General features: G+C 33.7%; 5 protein-coding genes across 5 annotated transcripts; 1 reads left to right on the forward strand and 4 right to left on the reverse strand.

Annotated features, from left to right (window-relative positions):
• Positions 1-107: 107 nt before the first annotated feature.
• Positions 108-1,074, reverse strand: RO3G_16697 (uncharacterized protein; the record flags this gene model as incomplete). The annotated part of the gene is made up of 3 exons (XM_067671281.1): positions 108-436; positions 507-910; positions 968-1,074. The coding sequence occupies 3 exons, from the start codon at positions 1,072-1,074 to the stop codon at positions 108-110; spliced, it is 840 nt and encodes a 279-aa protein (XP_067527382.1).
• Positions 1,075-6,222: 5,148 nt separating this feature from the next.
• RO3G_16698 (uncharacterized protein) lies at positions 6,223-6,936 on the forward strand (the record flags this gene model as incomplete). Its single annotated transcript, XM_067671282.1, has 1 exon — positions 6,223-6,936. The coding sequence occupies one exon, from the start codon at positions 6,223-6,225 to the stop codon at positions 6,934-6,936; it is 714 nt and encodes a 237-aa protein (XP_067527383.1).
• Positions 6,937-14,795: 7,859 nt separating this feature from the next.
• On the reverse strand, positions 14,796-15,818 carry RO3G_16699 (uncharacterized protein; the record flags this gene model as incomplete). Its single annotated transcript, XM_067671283.1, has 1 exon — positions 14,796-15,818. The coding sequence occupies one exon, from the start codon at positions 15,816-15,818 to the stop codon at positions 14,796-14,798; it is 1,023 nt and encodes a 340-aa protein (XP_067527384.1).
• Positions 15,819-17,556: 1,738 nt separating this feature from the next.
• RO3G_16700 (uncharacterized protein) lies at positions 17,557-18,230 on the reverse strand (the record flags this gene model as incomplete). Its single annotated transcript, XM_067671284.1, has 3 exons — positions 17,557-17,577; positions 17,702-17,997; positions 18,164-18,230. The coding sequence occupies 3 exons, from the start codon at positions 18,228-18,230 to the stop codon at positions 17,557-17,559; spliced, it is 384 nt and encodes a 127-aa protein (XP_067527385.1).
• Positions 18,231-20,655: 2,425 nt separating this feature from the next.
• RO3G_16701 (uncharacterized protein) lies at positions 20,656-21,617 on the reverse strand (the record flags this gene model as incomplete). The annotated part of the gene is made up of 5 exons (XM_067671285.1): positions 20,656-20,950; positions 21,030-21,059; positions 21,152-21,289; positions 21,430-21,474; positions 21,592-21,617. The coding sequence occupies 5 exons, from the start codon at positions 21,615-21,617 to the stop codon at positions 20,656-20,658; spliced, it is 534 nt and encodes a 177-aa protein (XP_067527386.1).
• Positions 21,618-22,196: the final 579 nt, after the last annotated feature.

Here is a 22,196-nt window from a genome sequence, read left to right on the forward strand (position 1 = left end):
TTAATGACCAAACACGACAGGCCCATCAAAGTGAACATCCAATTCATCTCTTGCTAAGTTGTCAGTATCTACATAAACAGCGTCAAATTCTCTTTAGGATATGTATATTAGTAGTCCTTACGCTGCTGTATACAGCTGTTAACATTTTGGCTTTGCCTGGTATAAAAAAAGAGGCTCGTATTGCTATCGTTATCGCTGTCATTGCCGTCTACTAAATTACCATGGCCATGCTCGCTATCGCTACTGCTGTCAGAAAATCTATCAATGCCTGCTAATATATCGGCTTCATAATCCAGCATCTCTTCAGCATCTAAATCTTGCTGGTTTCTTGCCAAAGTAGTCTCCCTTACCGGCCTTGGTCTTGGTGATACCGGGCTTTCAAGTTCTTCGTCATCCTCATGATGACTTTGTATATCTAATTCAGAATCAAGATCATCTTTAATAAAAAGAAAGCTTGTCAACACAAAAAGCTGTAACACATTTGTTTTATAGAAACGATGGTTTACCGCCTTGCCCTGTGATGTCATTTTGATAATCTGGCATAGCAAAAAACTCAGATTCAACATCAAAATTTTGCGACATTGATAGATTCACCATAAAATAACCTTCTTTGACCCCTTCTTCAAGTTGTATAGGCGCAATATCAGGATGAACCATGTTCTTTAGCCTGATGGACACAAGAGGTATACAAGGAATAATAGCAAGGCTAAAAGCAGACAAATGAAATTTCTCCTCCACTGATGTACCCAAGAAAGTTAAGTTGATAGCCAGTTGCTTCATCGTACCATTAGCCACCAATGTAAGAGGCTTTTGATGATTTTTGACTGTATCTATTGCCCATTCTTCGTTATAAGCTTTTAATGCCTCTTCTAAAACCTTTTGTTCCACAATAGTTTTTACACTGTAGTGACTATAAGTGAATGTCAAAGACAATGGATTTATTGATGATGCAATTTGCAAAACGTACGCTGTATAAACTTCGTACAGTAAAAAGTATGCTTTGCCGCTTTGGCTGTCTACTTCAATTGAATGTGGAAAAAGCAGCCCAAAAAATGTAGAGGTGATAGATTCCATAGTGTGTAAAGTAGACAGTTATAACTAAAAACTTGGAAATGTAATAGAAAAGGAGAAATTTGCAGAATATTTTATAAGATTTGGGTGTTTATGACATGCTAGCATTCTTTAGTAAGGGATGAACATACTTTTGTCGAAGCTCTACACACATACGATTATAATAAAAAAGATAATAAATATTATGACGGGAGAGAGAAGAGGAGCATTTTTGTTGCACGGCATTATATTTTGAATGTTTAAGCTCATAAATGAGACAATTAAAGCTTTCGAAAGACAAACATCATGTGTAATACCGATCTATGTTTACACCAAATGATGAGAGATTTCTTTGTAATTTGCTGTTACTTCTATACTATATTCAATCGAGCGATATGTACCTATTAGAAGTGCCAATTGCGGATATCACAAATATAATTATATATTAATGATATGATACGGGATATGGGTCATCATGACATACAGTAGTGGACAAAACTGGTGCACAAAACTTTTTTTCAGCTTTTAACCACTATTACTTGCTCACGATAATTGCAATAGTCATGAAACTATATTAGAAGGAAGATATACTGGCCATTGTAATTTATGTGTATTTTTAGCATGACATTGTTAAAACTGAGCGAGGAACATGCTTTTTATTTATAAAATTTTATATTTTCTAAAAACCGCAAAAGTGTCTAAAATCTAAGACTTTGTATAATCATCTCATCTCTTGATATCATCGAATATTCTTCTTGGCATATGCTAGTAGTATACGTGTATATCACTTTCAGTAAAAGAGCCCGACTCTTTAACTATTCTTTTCCAAAGATCATCTATCCTTTTTGGTCTAGTGTCGTATCGTCATAGCTTTGCCTTCAATTGCCACCGAGTATGCTTAAGAAGAATTAGGCCGGGATTAGTTGCGACTAATGCCTTAGCACAGAAGCCCTGTTATCAAATATTGAGTTTGTGGCATGCCTTGGCTTGTGCTTTGTGTCATTGTCATGCTGAAACGAGAGATTACGATATCTTTGACCACTATACCCTAGGCTTTTGTGGTATGTAGTAAGCGAAATACATGTGTATACCTATGATTTTATTACAGCATCGTATACTTGACACAAATATCGTGGTCCTCAATATCTAATACAGCCTTAAAATGTAACAGAGCAACCAGCATGCTTCATTGTTTGATCACCGTGAAAAGATCGCTAAGGTTGCTCGACGTGCTTTCATTATTAACGTATACTATCTGCACTCATAACATTCATGTTTTTTTCATTGCTAAAGATGATGGACTTCCAGCCCTCTATAGTATGCGATGGTTTGTCGTGATACCACTTTCATCGCTTTTTCTGGCTTATACAGCTAATGGAAATCTTCGATTCCTTAGTTCCAGACTCAAAATCTAGCTTCCTACAGTGCCTTCTGACTGACAGTTTGCTAATACTGTATCCTAAGGTCCTCAAAAAGAGCTGAGCATCAGAAGCTGTGCGTAAAGGTCCTTGTCGAAACTTTAGGCGGATGATTGCATTAGTTATTTTGCTGACTACGACCGGTCGACTACCATGGTCACAAGCCTTGATGTTCTTTTCTTCCTTTCTTATCCTGTTGATTGTCTATCTGGAGATTCTTGCTACCCTAAAAAGATCTGCTGCCATACGAACTAAGTGTATTCGAAATCTCAGAGCTTCGCGTTTACAGTTGCTTATTTTCTTAAGCATATAAGGTAAGTACTTTGTTATAGTGAATAGGGTAAAAACAAAAGGGAGGATTCAATGGGAAATATAAAATAAGCATGGGTTTATGTATTTTTTCGAGAGCTACTAAAGCTCACTAATATACTGTAAAATCTGAAAGCAAACGGGAGAGATATGAGGAAAATTGAAGGAAGGCTAGACAAGTACTATATTTTTGACGAAAATTGAAATATTCAAAAAATCACTAAAAATGACCTTATGCCTGAAGGATGTCCGACACAGTTCCCGTTTACATATCATAATGTATATTTTAGACTACCTTTCAGATGGTATATGCCACAAAAGTCGCAGACATACGGCGGAGATGCAATACTGATTTTCATTTTTGTGCACCAGTTTTGTCCGCTACAGTATAATAATAACTCAAAGGTATTTATACTTCTCAGTGCACTACCATTTAAATTAAAATTTGTCAGAATACTGTGTATTTGGTATAGAAATCAGATTAAGATCATGGTTCCTGAGGTTGTCTATTTGGCTTAGCTGATTAATACTACCTAATTAGTCAATGGCTCTGTATGAAGCCATGCTGATTATTAGAGATGATTCGTATATCTAATGCATGTGCATTATCATTTCTGGAGTATTGTAGGTAAAAACAAACAAACAAAAAAAAAAGGTGGGAATTAATATAGGGCGTAAACAAACATTGGTTCATATCTTGTAATATACATTTGTAGATAGCAAGTAACCTTTAGTTTAGAAAATATAATACTAAAATGCAAATACTTATGGAAAAAGAAGAGATCAATATAAAACTGTAGGTATTAGAGACAATTGTTCTCTAGGCTAAAGTTAAGTAAAGCTCATTTTTCTTTTATTTTTCTATGCTTTTTTTCTTTTTAATAAAAAAAACTGTTCATTCCTTAAATTCTTAATTGTGGGTACCATATGGGATTGTTTCGTCATGACTAAATCTTCGCAATGGTAATGTCAACTATTTTTCTTTCTCTTTTTTTTTTATTTGCCTTTGCTATTCTTCAATGTTATTGGTCCTATGATGTTAGTTCAACGAAATAAACTTGCATGAATTTTAAAGCTTTTTTTTTTTTTTTTCATGGCTTTTTTTTTATTCTTTTTTTTTTTTTTTTTTGTTATTACTCTACTTTGTTAACAGCTTTTGATACTTTTGACTATTGCTGATATGCACCATGTCTTGAAAACAAAATAGCCAAAACTAAATCAACCCAAAAAGTTAACTCATTACAAGCAAAAGAAAAACAATTATTTTGTTGCATGGGTATAAAGTTGTTGAATGTTTTATTCTTTTTAACTATTTCTTTTTAACTTTGCTTATAGCAAGCTCTAGTATTCTTTTACTTCAAATATTGCGAGTGCTTTAGTCAAGATGGTTTTAACGAATGGTTCACTAATTAAAAGAAAACTTAGTTATAGTTACATTACAACATGCAATAACCCTTGCTCTTCTTTATATCATTATTTGTATTTCTTTCCGTTTCTTACATTGGCCTCTTACTGACCCTCTTTATAGTGTGCAACCTAGATGTATAATCAGTATCATATCATACTGTAGACCGGTTTGTCGCAACTACTCATCCTCTGCTTTTGTATACTGTGCTTGGTGTATGGTTTCATATTGTGTATGCTGTTCATATTAGGTAAAATTATATTCTATGCGGCTTCAGATAGATCGAACCTTGGCTAAAAACATATTGTATAGATAGTATGTTTGAACAAGACAAAAGGTATAATTTGTTTGCTTGTTATTTTTTATTAACTGATGTTCTTTATTTATTAGATTTTGATATTTTGTTTTATTTTGCAATGAAGATTGTGTACGAAGTGCCTGTGATGATACCAACGATAACAGCAATGATGATAGAACATTATGAAACTCTATAGTGTATAGGAGCATGGACTTGAGAAAAAGTAACAATTGTTGTATAAGGCAATTATTCATCACGATAAAAAAAAAAGAAAAATAATCTTGGTAAATAGTAATAAAATTTCAAATATTTAAATATTAATCATCCTGTTGAATGTAGATTGCAATGAAGGTTGTTGAATGTAATTAAATCTGCTAAGCGAATTGCATTGAATGGGATGTCGAGGTCAGGTAAGTAATGACTTATGTATTATTTCTGTTCATTCTTCATTTCTTTTCTTTTACTATTCCTTTTCTTTTATTATTCCTTTTCTTTTATTATTTCCTTTTCTTTATTATTCCTTTTTTTTTTATTACTACTTTTTCTATTATTGCTTTTTTCTATTACTTTTTTGTACTACTTTTTTTTTATTCAAGTGCATATTAAATGAAAAATGTACACTATTGAATATATAATCAAATAAATAAAGCATCGCATTATTAAATCATTTAAATTTGTCCATTTATACTACCCTATACAATAATAAACCTGCCCATTTTACTGGATATACATGTTTAAACGTAGCCATACTCTGCTGATGTACAGAACGACTAAAGTCTGCCTCATCCAATTACATTGTTGTGTGAAAGTGTTTGATAGCTTATATTGAATTTGTTTTCAAACTCCTCGGCCTTAATTATGCTGGACCAAGCATTAATATGCTAGTTCTCGTGTTAATATTGCCTACAGAGGCAACAAAATTTCGCTAAATTCGACATTTTTAGCGTTTTATTTTGCTGATGGATGGATGAAATAAGCGTTATGTGGAGATTTTTTGCGCCGTAGTGCCAAAAAATTGTTCATTTTGATTTTGATTTTTGATTGGATATTTTCCAGCCTTTACGCATAGCACGTGATATGCTTACAGTGTAGTAAATAGCTGAGAAGCAGTGCTTCATAATGGTTTACGTTGAGTGCTGATTGGAGATTATGCGAAGCAGATTCAGTACGAAATGTGTAAAAGGCGGTTCAAAATGAACAATTTTTTGAGGTAGTGTAACATTCAACTTTATAGTGTTATATCTGTCGTATTTTCCTTATTAAATACTCAAATGTCGTGTGAGATTACTCAAGATCTGCATCATATAATTTAAAACTACCTCTACATAACACTACGAGTTATACAGTGGGTCAAAAAACTGCACCAACGCAACTCAGTTTCTCTGAAATACCAATATAGCTCTGTCAGTTTAAAAGTAAACATTACGAAACTTGGAACAAAAAGAGTTACTACTGTTACTAATTATTGACAAAAGTTTCAAAATCAGATGCGGAGTATTGATCTAAAGAATACTCAGCAAAAAGAGGAGGTCGGTTGGTGCAGTTTTTCGACTTTTAAAATGAAAAGGTATTTGGTATCATATGTCCGGACTGAGACAATTCTGGCGGATTTAATCTAATTTTCTCTATGCCTAGTCACACTGGGGACCCTAAAATAATTTTTTTTGCAATTATTTTCTTTTTTTTCTTTCCTACTTTACCCAAACCCATCATACATCGTCAGTATCCATCCATCATCAGTAATGCCCAAAAAGCTTCCATCCGATATTCAAAACAGTATCAAAGCATTATTAGAGAACAGTGCTGATCCTGCAGTCATTGGGAAACGGGTTGGAGTGCATAGAAATACCGTTAATAGGTATGCAAATAAGTGGATACACGATAAAATACGTAAAAGAGGAGGTATACCGAGCATTGTGGCAGAGTCAACACGTCGATACATCAAGAGACAAGTGATCACAGGTTGTTTGAAGACTGCCAAGGATGTGCAAATGAAGTTGGAGGAGCTTGGACACCCTATGTCGTATCAATCGGCAATTAATATCTTACATTCAGTTGTAATTTATGCTGAGATCAAAAAGAAGCCATTATTGACTGAAAAGCACAAGAAGGCTCGATTAGCATGGTCAAAAAAGCATCAATATTGGACAGTACATGATTGGCGACGTGTCGTCTTTTCTGGTGAGACGAAAATCAACATTTGGTGCTCCGATGGTGGCAAGTATTACTGTAAAAGAAAATGTGATCGTTTACAGCCTCACCATATCGACGTTACTGTGAAGCATGGAGGCGGTGGTCTCACGTTATGGGCTTGTATAACCAGCGAAGGACCTGGATACACATGTCAGACCTATGATGGTACCATGAATTCAGAGGTATACCAAGAAATCCTTGGTACAAGTCTAAAAGACTCTATGGAGTACTATGGTCTTAACTGGGAAACGTCGGTATTTTAGCACGACAATGATCCTAAACATTGATCAAACTCCAAAACACCATGGATGAAGGATAGTGGCATGATTTATATTGACGATTGGCCATCACAAAGTCCAGATCTTAATCCTATTGAACATATATGGCATCATTTGAAGTTAAAGCTAAGCATGTATGATAATAGGGCGACCAGCATCCATGAACTGTGGCAAAGGGTCGAAAATGAATGGAATTCGTTTACTAAGGAATAATGCATCAAATATATAGACAGTATGCCCGACTGAATACAAGCAGTCTTAGCAGAAAAGGGTGGATCCACTAAATATTAAAAAAGTCAAAAAACTGCACCAACCGACCTCCTCTTTTTGCTGAGTGTTCCTTAGATCAATACTCCGCATCTGATTTTGAAACTTTTATCAATAAATAGTAACTGTATTAACTCTTTTTGTTCCAAGTTTCGTAATGTTTACTTTTAAACTGACAGAGCTATATTGGTATTTCAGAGAAACTGAGTTGCGTTGGTGCAGTTTTTTGACCCACTGTATAGTCATCAGTACTCATAAACAGCTTTAGTAATTTACATTGTGCAACTTCGGTTCCTCAATTATTAATTTTATAAAATAAGACGTAGTTTGTTTTTAATGAGCTCTCCCTCCTGTCTTCACTCAATAAAGAGGTTCAAGAGTCTCATCGATTATCAGTTTCCCTTTTTTACTTTATTTTTACTCTTAATCGACTACAAACTACTCACCAATATCACAATATCGCCAATTTTTATTGACCTTTCTGCTTCTTCAAGTGGGTCTACGAAACAAAAACATTTCAGGTTTGCCAGCTTCATCGACCGTACGATCTTCTTCAGCAGACATGTACGCCTTCTGAAGAAAGATCTCACAATGTTCAAATTCATTGAACAAGTACCTGTTGTGCAAGCAAGCCTTTCTTCTGTTGTATGCTTACTGAAAAGAAAAGAAAAAGGTAAATAACAACAGCTCATAATATCAATATGGATTGTGTTAAAGCAAAAACTACTTACTCTGGTCAGTCTGCTGCTACCAACGCTCTTGGTCTTTTTTCTTGGGGTGATTGGCACTTCAGGCCACGATGGATAAATCATAATATCTACAGCTATAGCGGAGCTAGAATAACAATCCAAAAATAGAAACTAAGGTTATAAGGCAAGCAGAATCGAATGGCGCTGTTTAATTTTTGAAGTTCCGAATATTTCCCGATTTAGTCTAGAATAATGGGGCGTTTCTTATGTGAAGCACCTTTGTTCCCAGTTAGTTTTATATCATTTGGTACATCGGTAATTTTCAAAAATAGTAAGCACCATATAATATTTTTAAACATGTTTAACGGTCTTCAAAATATTTATGGAAGTCCATTGGATGTTTATAAACCACTTTTTTCCAGAAATTACAAAATAGCTTAATTGGAAATATGGCTCATTTGAATCTTGATGTCACGAGTTCAATCCACCCAATGACCATTTTATACTTTTGCGATAACTGATTAAGTTTTCCCTTTTATTTATTTTACAGCTGAAATGTTTTTGTAGGTCACAAGAACTTCTTTTTGAGGGTTGATGTTGTGATAAAGAAGTCAAAAAAATGGTGTAACAAAGAAGTCAAAAAATGAAAAAAGTCAAGAAAATGTTAAAGGTCAAAAAAGTGAAAAAGTCAAGAAAATGAAAAAAGTCAAAAAGAAAAAAAAATTAACAATATAAATATCCCAACTATTTAGATGAAGAAAAAGGACAGTACAGTTCTACTCACATTTTTATTTTATATATTTTATTCAATAAACAGGCAACCTTCTCATAAAAAGTTCCTGATCCCTTTATTTTTTTTTATCTTTACCTTTATTTGATCTTAATTAAAAGATCTGGTAGTCACTACAGTACCTTACTTTAAAAATTTCAAGAAAAACTTCTCTAAAACACTCAACTCAAAACACAAACCAACAAAAAATAGCAATAGAAAAAATTAAAAGATAAAAGATTATAAAAAATGTTAAAAAGATAAAAAATGTTGAAAATATAAAAATGGTCAAAAAAAATAAGAAAAGCAAAAAAGAAAAAAAAATATCATACATATGTATATATCCCATCTTTTTGTGAAGAAATTGTTGGTCAGTTTAAATAAATCATATGTTTTTACGCAGTAAATAACAAACTTTAACAAGTCCCTGTTTACCTAAACTTTTTACTCTACTTTAACTTTTATCAAGAAACATCGTATTGATCTTACACATAAGATCTGGTGGTCACTACTTATCAAACATCTGCTTAAACCCTATATAAAACAACAACTTACAAGGCAATCACAACCTTAAATTAAGCTTTATAAGCAAACTTAACTCAAATTAACTCACTTACAGAAAGACAACCTTAAATAGCAGCATAACTATATGCTAACTTTAATTTGCAAAGCAAAAGCGCTATTATCATGTGCTCTTGCTTAATTATAATTTTTCTTTGCCTAAAAAGTACTCACTGTTGTGATTTTTTCACTGCACCTACTATGTGTTGTAAAACAGAGTCTGATCATAACGGACATTGAATAATCACAACTAAAAGAAGTATATTAAAATTGATAAAAGATAATAATTTAAATCTTTATTAAATAAAATATACTCTTCTTCTTTTTTATATAAAACTATCACTATTAGATTCATTCTATAAAGTAAACATGAATACTAAATAAGTCATGATCTTTACTATTCATCATTTCCGTAAATGAATAATAATGGATCAGGTACCTAGTCAACTTTGATCTGACTGGAGGCATTTCATATAAATATATCTTTCCTCTCATTGAAGATGGGACAATTCTCCCAGATCAGTTAAAGAACAATAAGATCTATAAAAACAACGAATTAAAATTTTTCATAATCGATTCAGTGATCATTCTTCAATCAAACGTGTCAATTATTGGATCTACGCTCATAACTACTCATTTACCCGCCAATTGATAGAAGAATATAAGTAGTAGACTTTGTAATGATTTCTTTTTAACAATTAAGATTGTCTTAAATAAAGTTCAGTCTCAAAAAGTATTCTTTTGGTTTATCTTTGTTATTACCTTTACCAGAACATAACACTATGAACTATAAACACACATCGAAAAACAAAAAAAGTAGCAAAGAAATGTACCAAATCCAATAAAAAATAATTTACAGTTTTTTTTTAATTCAAATTATAATGAGAATAACACATTTTATTAGAACATTTAAATTTAACTAAGAATAGATTTGTAATCAACAAAACATTATAAAAACGATAAGCATTAATATTTTTAAATGATATTCAAGAATAATATCACGATATTATATAACAGTATATAGGTTATTACTGTTGTAGAACAGTAACTGATTGTAGTTAGCGTTGATAAATATAAGTCTTAATACAAGATCATAACTAAAATAAAATAAAATACAAGTTTATTTAAATAAGATCATACAATCAATTCCAATTAAACATGTTCTTTTAAAATATGTATTGTATTCATGAGAGTTCTTTGATAAGAAGAAGTATCAACTAAAATAACCAAATCCAATCCAATGTCAGGAATATTGCTAATCTTTCACGTAATTGAAATAACGCGTAAAATAACGTTATTCAAATCAGTGAGGAATTCCCAGAATAAAAGATAATCTATGACAGACATACAAAAGAACAAATGAAAAGTTTTCATAATCATAAATAGAGATGACACTTGATAAAGCACCTGAAAGAGTAGAAGAACGTTTACAATGCAAGATATCAAGTCATTCACTCAATAAGATATAAATATCTGCCTTCAATTAGAATAATTTTTACTTTAACTTAAACTGAAATAAAGATCAGACTCGAAACGTTCACAAACTGTTTCTTTATTTTTGTTTTTACCTCTTGTTTTCTATTATCTTAACAATTACAATTAGTTTTTTTACGACTAATGTTTGAACCATAATGAAGAAATAACGATATTTTAAGAATCGAGGAAGCAATGTGATCCTTACATAATATCAATGATGTTATTTAGTTAAAAAACTTAGTATCTATATTACATTCATCAAAAGATGCTTAGAAATAAGCTTCCATTTGGTATGCATGCTCGGACAGTGGATGATGCCACTTTGCAAGACATCCTTGTTATAGCATATACGCTAAGAACCCTAAATCGGTCGCAAAAATTTTGGCGGCCATATCGATGTTTCATATAACTGCCATACATCAGTAATGTTAGAATTCAAGAAACATACAAAGGAGTTGTCGATTGCTAATCCTTCACAAAAGTAAATGAGGGCAAGCTGAGGAAATCAGATGCTTACAGTGCCAGATGAGCTCCAAAATTCAATTTTTCAGATTCCATTCAAACTTCTACCCAATATAGCGTACTATTGGATAAGTCATTTCCCAAAGTCTCGGAGTGTGAAATCAAATATTCGCTCCGCAATCATAAAAAAAGTGCAGACATGCTATAAATTTAAGGGTCACATAAAATTGTTTCTATTCGATGGTTTTTAGTAAAAATTTGCATACCATAAGCTCTAACTGATTAAAGTACTTGTGCAAAATCTCCGCTAAAATCTCCGAAATTACTATTTTTTTATTGCTGTTTTTAACATATTTCTCTTCATCAAATACAGATATTTTAGCAAAGCTATAACACCTATTGTTGGACCATATAGTTACACAAATGTTCAAAGCCTTATTAAAATCTGTAAAGAAGTCATTGATATAGAGCGTGCCCAAAAAAATTGCATACCGCCTATTTTCAAGCGCAGATATCTACAACAAATAGTCGGAATTGGAAAACGAAAATGGTACCAATCGATGCGCAATGACCAAAAATATATATTTCCATATTTGGAATGTAGTTATAGCGCCGATTGAACCGTAAATATCATGATTTATCCATCGTGGCCTGAAGTGCCAATTGTCCTTTTCTTGCCTTGCCTCGGCAGAAAGCTGGGTGTCACGAAATTTTTTTACAACAGTTGGTAAAAAAGTTGTGTACCCTGATTGAAGCAATTGCGTTAGCGTCGGCGCAGTCTTCACCAGACAGCCGTTGGGTTCCAGTCAAGGACAAAGTGTATACTAACAAAGGCCCAGCAACACGCTGATTCTTAAAATGCCTAGGAGACTCATCATAATTGCAAGGAATACGCTGCTCTCCGAAACTCAAATCAAAACTTTTGCTGTAAAAGATACAACACTACGGCGCAAAAAAACATCGCATTCCGCTCACCTTAGCAATTTTTTTAGTGGGAGCTACTTTGCTATTTTGGTTGAATTTAGCAAAGTATTTGACTTAGGCAAGAAGAATTAAGGCCGAGGAGTTTGAAATCGAACATACTAGGTGGTATCTTTTGGCATATATATCCAGTAAAATGGGTAGGTTTATCGTTGTATAGGGTAATATAAATGGACAGGTTTAAATGATTTAATAATACAATGCTTTATTTATTTAATTATGTATTTCATAGTGTACGTTTTTCATTTGATTTATACCAAAGTATAAAAATTAAAGAAAAACAAAAAAAATAACGATAATAAAATAATAAAGGATGAACGAATCCAATGCATTCATAAGCCATTGCTTACCTGTCCTCGATGATAATATCCAATGCAGCTCATTTAGTAGATTTAATTACATTTGTCAGCCTTCATTGCAATCTACTTTACATTCGACAATCTTCATTACAATCTACATTCAACAAGATGATTAATATTTAAATTCTTAAAATTTCATTATTATGTACCAGGATTGTTTTTTTCTTATAATTTGATAGTAAATATTCATTGCCTTATACAATCACTACTATCTTTCCTCAGTGCATGCTCGTGTATTGTATTGGGTTCAATAATGCTCTATCGCTATTGTTGTTATCATTGATATCACTATAGTCTGTTCATACGCTTTTGTTATTGCAAAATAAAAGAGAGTGTTAATATCTAATGAATAAAAACAGTTAGTCAAGAGAAAAATAATAAGCAAATAAATTATACCTTTCATCCTGTTTAAACATATGATCTATACAATACGCTATTAGCTAAGGCTCAATTTATCTAAAGTGTATACATTATAATCTTACCTAATGTCAATAGCAAATGCAATGTGAAACAACACTTCAAGTACAGTATACAAAAGCAGTGGATGAACAATTATGTATAGTTGCGACAAACTGGTCTACAGCATGGTATGGTGTTGACTATACACTTAAATTGTATACTACAGATAGAGTAAGTAAGGTGCCAAGGTAAGGTAAGAAAAAAAGGCAAGAAACTGTACATGTAAAAAAAAAAAAGGGTAAGGATTGTTACATGTTGAAATCTAATCATAAACAACCTTTCTTCTAATTGGTGAGCCATTAGTCAAAAATATCTTGGTTGGCTAAAAAAAACACAATACTTGAAGTAAAGAAAGCTAGAGTCTATTATAAGCAAGAAACAAAAAGTTATACAACATCCAACTTTATACCATACTACAAAATAAAAAATTGCTTTTCCTTCTTTTGTAATGATTAGCTTTTTGAGTTGGTTTAGCTTCGGCTATTCTGTTTTCAAAACATGGTGCATATCAGTAATAACTAAAAGTATCAAAAACTGTTAACAAAGTAGAGTAATAACAAAAATGGAAAAAAAAGATATGAAAAAGATACTTTAAAATCCATGCAAGTTTATTTCGTTGAATTAACGTCATAGGACCAATGACATTGAAGAATAAGCTAAGGCATATAAAAAATAGAAGAGAAAGTTATATAGTTCGCATTGCCATCGTGAAGATTTAGTCATCAGACAATCCTGTATAGTACCCACGATTAAGAATTTAAGGAATGGACAGTTTATTAATAAAGATAGCTAAATAAAAAAAAAATAACCAAAAAAAAGAGCTTTATACTTAACTGTAGCTTAGATAACAATTGTCTCTAATACCTACAGTTTTATATTAACCTCTTCTTTTTCCATAAGTATTCGTATTTTAGCATTATATTTTCTAAACTAAAAGTTACTTGCTATCTACATATGTATATTGCAAGATATGAACCAATGTTTGTTTACGTTCTATATTAGTTTCCACCTTTTTTGCTTTGTTTCTACCCATGATATTCCAGAAATGATAATTCACATGCATTATACAGTGCCTCGCAAAACCCTTCAAGTGTTTTGGTTTTTTTCGTTTTTTGCTTGTCACCCAGTATTAAGTACAGCAATTGGTAGCATGCCATACCTCATGTGAAAGCCACGGTGATAGGGTACTTGGATAATGTTTAAACTCCGAGTTTCATGTAATGACCCGCGAGTAACAACATTTTAAAAACAGGCACACACTTGAAGGGTTTTGTGGGATTTAAAAAATCTCAAGTTAATGTCGTAAAAATCATCATAAACGTCACAAAAGTGTGGCTTATTAATGTTTTATGTAAAAGTTTTTTGCTTTTTACATTTTTCTATATTTTTTTTGCTCTTTTTTTTAACATTACCCAATTAAGTGACATGCGACCAATTAGCAATGACATTCAGAACAGAATTGTTCAACTTCTTAAAGAAGGGGTTTCTGGTGAAGAAATAACAAAAACGACTGGTGTTAGTACTGGAACAGTTTCAAAAATTCGAAAAAACAACGATTTGGGAGAGTTAAAAACTAATGGAGGCAGACCATGCCTACAGTGAGTTAAAAAACCGTTTCAGTAAAATTGAAACTCACACATTTATCCTTTTTTTCAAAAAAGTGTTTAGAATACACGTGTTCTTTTTTATTATGTTATTATACCACTTTTTTTGCAACAAAGCAATGTACATCTCATCTTAATCTATGAAGTACATCTTGAGCAATGGCCATTTTAAAAAAAGACAATGACTGAAACGGTTTTTTAACTAGGTAAAAAAATACTAATATATAGTATTTCCACCCTTAGCTTTTATTACAGCTTGAACTCTAGCCGGCATACTATCAATATATTTACAACAAACATCCCTATTAAATGTTTCCCACTCAATTTTGATTCTTTCCCATAGTCCATGGACACCTCTTGCTCTTTGCTCATATAGAGCTAATTTCAACTTCAAATGTCTCCACATGTGCTCGATTGGGTTCAGGTCAGGCGATTGAGAGGGCCAAGGCAACATTGGGTATCTTGCTTCTTCTTTAAGGTAAGTTGTTGTTATCTTGGCAGTGTGTTTTGGATCATTATCGTGCTGAAAAATGAAATTACCATTTCCCAATCGGTAGTAAGCAAGGGTGTCTGCCAGTTCAGTTTTTAGGATATGGATATAATCCGGTGCAGTCATTCTGCCGTCGTATATCTCGCAGATATACCCAACTCCATGGGAAGTCATACAAGCCCACACCATAACGCTTCCTCCTCCATGTTTTACGGTTGGAATTACATGATGAGGCTGTAATGGGCTTCCAGGCAGACTCCAGTAGAATTCAACTCCATCAGAACCCCAAACGTTGATTTTCGATTCGTCAGAGAAGATAACCTTTCTCCAGTCGTCAGTGGTCCAGTATCTATGAGCAAGTGCCCAATCCAAACGTGCTTTCCTGTGTTTTGCTGATAAAAGAGGTACCTTTCTTTTGGGTCGGGCTTTGAATCCTAGGCTTTTTAAGGCGTTTAGGGTGGTGTTATAAGTCAACCTTGGATAAATGGCCTTAACATAATCGAAGACCTCAACACCAGACTTCAGTTGTCCTAAGATTACCATTCTCTTCATGAGGGACTTGCTTGCTTCAGTTAAGATTTGAGGTCGTCCGCCAGTATTTTCGGGTCTTTGGATATTCCATTTTTTGCAATATCGATGAACAGTGGCTTTAGAGAGAGTCAAACGATCAGCAATTTCTTCAAAAGACAAATCGGGCTCTAGCAGCACTCTCAAATTATTTTGAGTGTCTTGGGAAATAGAGCGAGTCATTTTTAATAAAGATTGGGTTGAAAATGTTAAATGAAAAAGGACGAAATTTGTTACGCGTTTATTAATAAAATAACGTGTTTATGTACTCGTTTTTTTAATAAATGCAAAGCGTCATTCTAGTCACTTATTTCTGTATGTATTGCATAAATGAAAAATGAAGTCTGCATAACTTTTATTGCTATTTATGTTTTTCTGAATAGAGTTAAAAAACCGTTTCAGTGCACCGACTGTAGTAATTCTATAAGGTTTAGTGAGCAAGTATTAAAAAAGCAATACTATTTTTATATTTTATGATACACTAGGTCTAGTGCTTCCATATGATGTATAAAATATAGCATTTTACTAAGTATATCGGTAGTAGTGGTAGCAGAACCATATTTAGGAAGAACACTGAAACCGTTTTTTAACTCACTGTAATCTCGACATTACTGGGTCGGCGAATCTTGCGAAATTTCAACTCTGGCAATTACAAAAATGCTTCAGATGCTTCTAGAAAGCTGTTGGAAGACTGTGAAAATATCAGTGCACAGACTATACGACGTTTTTTAAAAGATTCAGGTTATGCAGCAATTCATAATCCTAAAGTCCTACCTTTGACGAAGCACCGTATGAAGGAAAGATATGAATTTGCCCGTGCACATCTATCGTGGACCATCGACGATTGGAAAAAAGTAATTTTTAGCGACGAAACTAAAGTAAATAGAATTGGTTCAGATGGTTTACAATGGACTTGGACCAATGGCGATAAATTAAAAGACTTTCAGGTTCAGCATATGATCAAGCATGGAGGAGGCTCATTGATGCTGTGGGGCTGTTTAACATGGCATGGTGTTGGATACCTATCCAATATCAAGGGAAGCATTAATTCTGACTTTTACATTGGTATTTTGGAAGATGAGTTAATGAAAACGATTGATTGGTATGATTTGAAAAAGAAGATATTATATTCCAGCAAGACAATGCTAGTATCCATACTGCTAAAAAGGTCTCTGAGTGGCTGGACAACAATAATATTACTGTATTAAGATGGCCTTCTCACTCTCCAGACTTAAACCCTATTGAGAATCTTTGGTCAATTCTGAAAAGACGCTTATTGCAGTATGAAAAGCAGCCTGACGGAATGCTTGAGTTATGGTCAAGAGTAGAGAACGTTTGGGAGTCAATTACTCAGAATGAGTGCCAAAAACTCATAGAAAGTATGCCTAAACGTATTAAAGCAGTTTGCAATGCAAAAGGAGGTCATACTAGATATTAATTGTTATAAAATAAAAATCCCACAAAACCCTTCAAGTGTGTACCTGTTTTTAAAATGTTGTTACTCCGCGGTCATTACATGAAACTCGGAGTTTAAACATCATCCAAGTACCCTATCACCCTGGCTTTCACATGAGGTATGGCATGCTACCAATTGCTGTACTTAATACTCGATGACAAGCAAAAAACGAAAAAAACCAAAACACTTGAAGGGTTTTGTGAGGCACTGTATCTGAAACCATCCCAATAGCATAATTGACAATACAAGCTAGGAACAGGCTAAACAAATAATTAGAAATAGTAATCATTGATTTTGTCGAATTGATCATAAATCTGTCCTAATTCTTTATCCGTATCATGTCTATAAATACTCTCGCCTTTTACATGTAGAATTTATTAAAACCTTAATCTTAGTTATATCTTAATTTAATAAAGAGGTATCAAGTTCTAACAGTGTTTCTTTATCTTTGTTGTTATACTACTCTTACCTAAAGGTCCCCCTTTCCTAAACGAAGATAAATATGCTTATAGCCTCTCCTAGTTATAAGTTCATCTATTTCTCTATCAGTATGAATGGGCCCATTATCCATATCTATGTAATAGCCCTTCCTCTCAGGGAGACAGTCTACCTCATCCATAGTTTTCTCAAGAAATACAAGGTAACGGCCAGTATCAGCACCTCTAGGCAGAAGCTTTTTGTTACTAGATGGCGCTTTTCTTTTGCAATTGTGAAAATCGATCTTGATGTGCTTAGACCATTCCTCTTTGGGGTTTCGAAGCTCCATGGATACAGCAAATTTAGAAGAAATGGCACCCAATATCGTATGATATACTGCTCTCGTAGAGGGAGTAGTTACAATAGCTGGTTTTCCTTTCTCAGCCCAACCACCTGAAGGATGCATGTTGATATTGAAAGCAGATTCATCTACAAAAAACGCAGTTTTCAAAATAATTCATATCTGTTGCAGACCATTGTCCGACCCAAGCCAGCCGATTGCCAATTTTGGTACTATTGCTTCTAGCAACCGGTTAAGGTAACACTTTCTTGAAAGAAAGAGTGCACTCGGTCTTCAAAAAGTTATGAACAATACTCTCTGTAATACGTACAGTAGGTGAAAAACGTGTTGCAACCTTAAAGTAATTCTTGCTTGATTCCATGTTGAAGTGTTTTAAGTATAAAATATGAAAAAGAAGAGTTAACGAGACCGAACAACAGTTCTAAAGTCCAATACTTTTATTAAAGAAAGATTTCAAGGCTGTTTATATTAGCTTGAGTAAGGCCTGAGATTAAACGACAAAATATAGTTACGACCGATATGATTTGACATGTATAAGGAAAATTTTATAAACTGATGTTAATAATCAACTGTTGAGATGAAAGTGAAACTTGGCTGTTCTGGGCAGTGATAAGTATTGGTTTTTGACTGTAAATTTGCGGATGGCTTTTTTTATTTTGCGGATAGTATTTTTGAAGCATTGGCTCAAGGGCCAGACATCTACCAAAAAACAAATATGAATGGTTTGTCCAATTTACACAATCGTCAACTGATACAGTTTTAGCTGATTCAATAATTTTCGTGCTTAGATTATCATTTGAATTCAAGCAATCTCTCCTAATTCCTCCTTTTACTTTGGACCAGAATAATTCAATAGGATTCAAAAATGGTGAGTAAGGTGGCAAGTATATAACTTTATATCCGCGCGATGCAATTAGGTCTTTAACCTCAGTGACTTTATGAATAGCAGCGTTGTGCATAATAAGATAACGCCCTTTCATATCGAATTGATCCAAAGTGACCATGACACCGATCAAAAACTCTATGAAATGCTCACTACGAGTACCTATCCTAGCATTTGCTTCAGCCACTTCAGCCTTGTCATTTTGTGTTTTTCTTTTCTTGTTCCTATTCGTTTTCTTCTGAACAGCCTTTGACTTACGAAGGGTAAGATCAATCACTTCCTTTTCACAAATAGCGCCAATTATTGATACTGTAATGCCTCTGTTTGCAGGTATTACTGCTTTAGCAGGCATTCCCCTCTTGGATCTACCAAAGTTTCTACGAATATGCATATTAAAACCTGCCTCATCAATGAAAACACAGTTTTTATGCCAGTTCATATTTTCATCACTTTTCCACTCAAGAACCCTGTCCCTACGTATTTGGAGATTGCCAAGAGTATTTCTTGAAGATACAATTGTTTCTAGTTTCTTAAGAGTTAAAGAAGCATGTAAGACGAGATGTCTATGAAGGCCTGATAATGTGATTGATTGGACTTCACTAAAAGCCTCAAGTAGTGCACCCCTTGCCTGCCAGAGTACAGCCTGTGCATTCTTCTCATAACACACGCATAGGAAGTTGGTGTGATGAGACTGAAGTTTTCTTTCCCAACTTACTCGTTGCTTTTTACCACCTGGCAAGCGTTTTTCTTCATCTTCCTCATAAGTTTTAACATAATTTTGAGCTGTTCGCTTAACAATTCCAACAATTGCACCTGCTTTTCTTGCGGAAAGCCCTTCTTCAATAACAAGATCAAGAAGCTCCTGTACTTGCTCGGGTGAGTAGGCTTTATACACTCCTCGAGTTTTTTTTTATACAATTTTTTTTCTAGATTGCTTCAAGTCACTCTGAATTTCCACAATAGTTGGTTGCTTTTCTGCTTTTGAATTGTGCTCATTCTCCAAGGTCTGACGAAATACCTGGTAGCTCTTTAAATCCAAAAGCTTTTTGACTGCCGGTTCAGACACACTCTCATCTTTATTTGGTCCTTTCCAGTGATGCCATTCTAATTCAGTTGTTTGGTACAAGTCATTTACAGTAGGTCAAAAAAATGCTGCAAGGAATTGCAAAATTCATGTTTTACAGCTGGTTGTCCATGGGTACTGCACCAAACTATCTCAAACCTTGACTGTCTGTGCCACAATAGAAAGGGCATTTATTCGTCAATTTTCGGATATGGGCAATGGTTATTGGTGGAATTTGATACTGCTAAAGGTAGTATTTTAAACATCCGGTATTTTTTACTTGTTTACACATGTTTGAAATAATGAATTTTCATACGACCCAACCGGTTGCCATCACAATTTTTCTCACTTTTGACGTGATTAGAATGCTATCTGTATTTAAGAGTGCTTACAATTCCTTTATTTTAGATTTTATATCCCTTTGTTTAAATTATTTCTCTTTTTTACCCTCTCGTCATTTGCATGCATAAATGACTGTCAGAGGAGAAAGTAAACGATCTCAAACAGACATTAACCGGATCCACATCAAAATATGATATTGCTAAGGAGACTGGATTACATGAATCAACTATTAGTAGATACTCTAGACGGCTGTCTTCAAGTAGGACAGTAAACACAGGTGGTAGACCTACAGTAGTCTCCAAAGTGATGAAGCGGTTAATCAAAAGAAAAGTCATGGAATGGGTTCTAAAGTCTTCCAAAGAGGTATACCGGGGGCTGATTGGATTTGGCTATGATATCTCATACCAGTCAGAAATTAACATACTGAAATCAATGGAGTTCCATTTTCTGATAGAAAAAAAGGAGCCATTTCAGACAAAAGTGCATACGTAGCATCAGTTAAAATGGAACAAGAAGCATCAGGATTGGGCAATGGTTGACTGACAACAAATCGTTTACTTTAATGAAACCAAGATCAACGTATAGGGCTTTAATGGTGATGATCACTATCGGAAAAGGCCAAGTGAACTTCTTCAACATCATGACCTGGATTTTGTAATCCAGCATGAAGCTAGCAAATTGATGCCCTGGTGTTGTATAACCTCTGAAGGACCAGGATATGCTTGCTAAGTTTACGATGGAAACTTGAACTCGGATGTTTACCAGCATATTTTGAACACTACGCTTCGTGATACTATGAAGTACTACAATTTCGACTGGTTCAACATTTACTTTTAGCATGACAATGACCCAAAGCACAAGGCATAACTTACAATGGCCTAGTTATGTAGTAACCAAGAGAGCTATATCAACGATTGGCCAGCTCAGAGCCCGGACTTAAATTCAATCCAGCACGTATGGCATCAATTGAAATTGCAGCTCAACTATTACGAACGTAGAGCAAAGAACACGAATGTGCTTTGGGAACGAGTTGAGGAAATATGAATTGACTTCAATAAATAACTTTGTCAAAGGCATGTAGATAAGATTTCGAAAAGAACTCAAGAGATTATTAACAGAAAAGGAGGACCAACTAAATATTAATAAATAAGTTTATTCCGTTAAAATTTTCATTTTTTCAAATTTTCAAATTGCGCGCTCCTTGTTTCCTTCAATACTTATCCAATAGGGCTTAAACTCTTTCAAACGTTTCACAACATGTAGGAAATTTACTATGTGGGAACAGAGACAGTTTGTACCATTGTAACAGGATGTGCCCTACAAAAACCAAGAAAAATGGATTCCTTGCAGCATTTTTTTGACCTACTGTATATTCTCAACTTCCATTGGTTCACAATCTGCAATCTCGTCAAAAACATTAAAACATGCATATACTTTTCTGGCACACCGTAAATAGACATTTTGTAGTGAAGTAAAGCAAAAAATGAAAAAGGCACCATCCACAAAATGAAATTTATTATCTGCCACATAAAAAAAAGTCATCCGCAAATTTACAGTCAAAAACCAATACCAGGATCTATTCCTATTCAAACTCATTTTTAAAGATTTAATCCAGAATGATAAGACTGTATCTTATTGAAATGTCAAAACATGACAATCAGGTTTCGATATAGTATTTAGAACGCTGATAGAAAGAATAGGCCAAACTTGGCTGCTGTGAAAGCCTCATATTTATTAATAGAGATCTAATTAGATTACAACCCAAAGTATCCAAGCTTATTCATGAATGCTCACTTTCGCAGGTGTATAGATGCGTAACACTGGTAGGTTTCTGGTGTTTTCATGAAGCTATTTCATGACTAGCCAAATTTGCGACCGCTGCTTTATGAAGGCGACCTACTATCATAGCATGGAGTAAAAATCTAAACGGCTTCCAAATTTTTACTTTTAATTATATTTATACTTTAGCTTGCAAAAATTTGCAAAAATACATTACGTAACTAAATCTTTTGTTTTTTACATTTACTATCATAATTTGT

Source organism: Rhizopus delemar, genomic scaffold (assembly GCF_000149305.1).
Source record: "Rhizopus delemar RA 99-880 supercont3.21 genomic scaffold, whole genome shotgun sequence".
Taxonomy (NCBI): domain Eukaryota; kingdom Fungi; phylum Mucoromycota; class Mucoromycetes; order Mucorales; family Rhizopodaceae; genus Rhizopus; species Rhizopus delemar.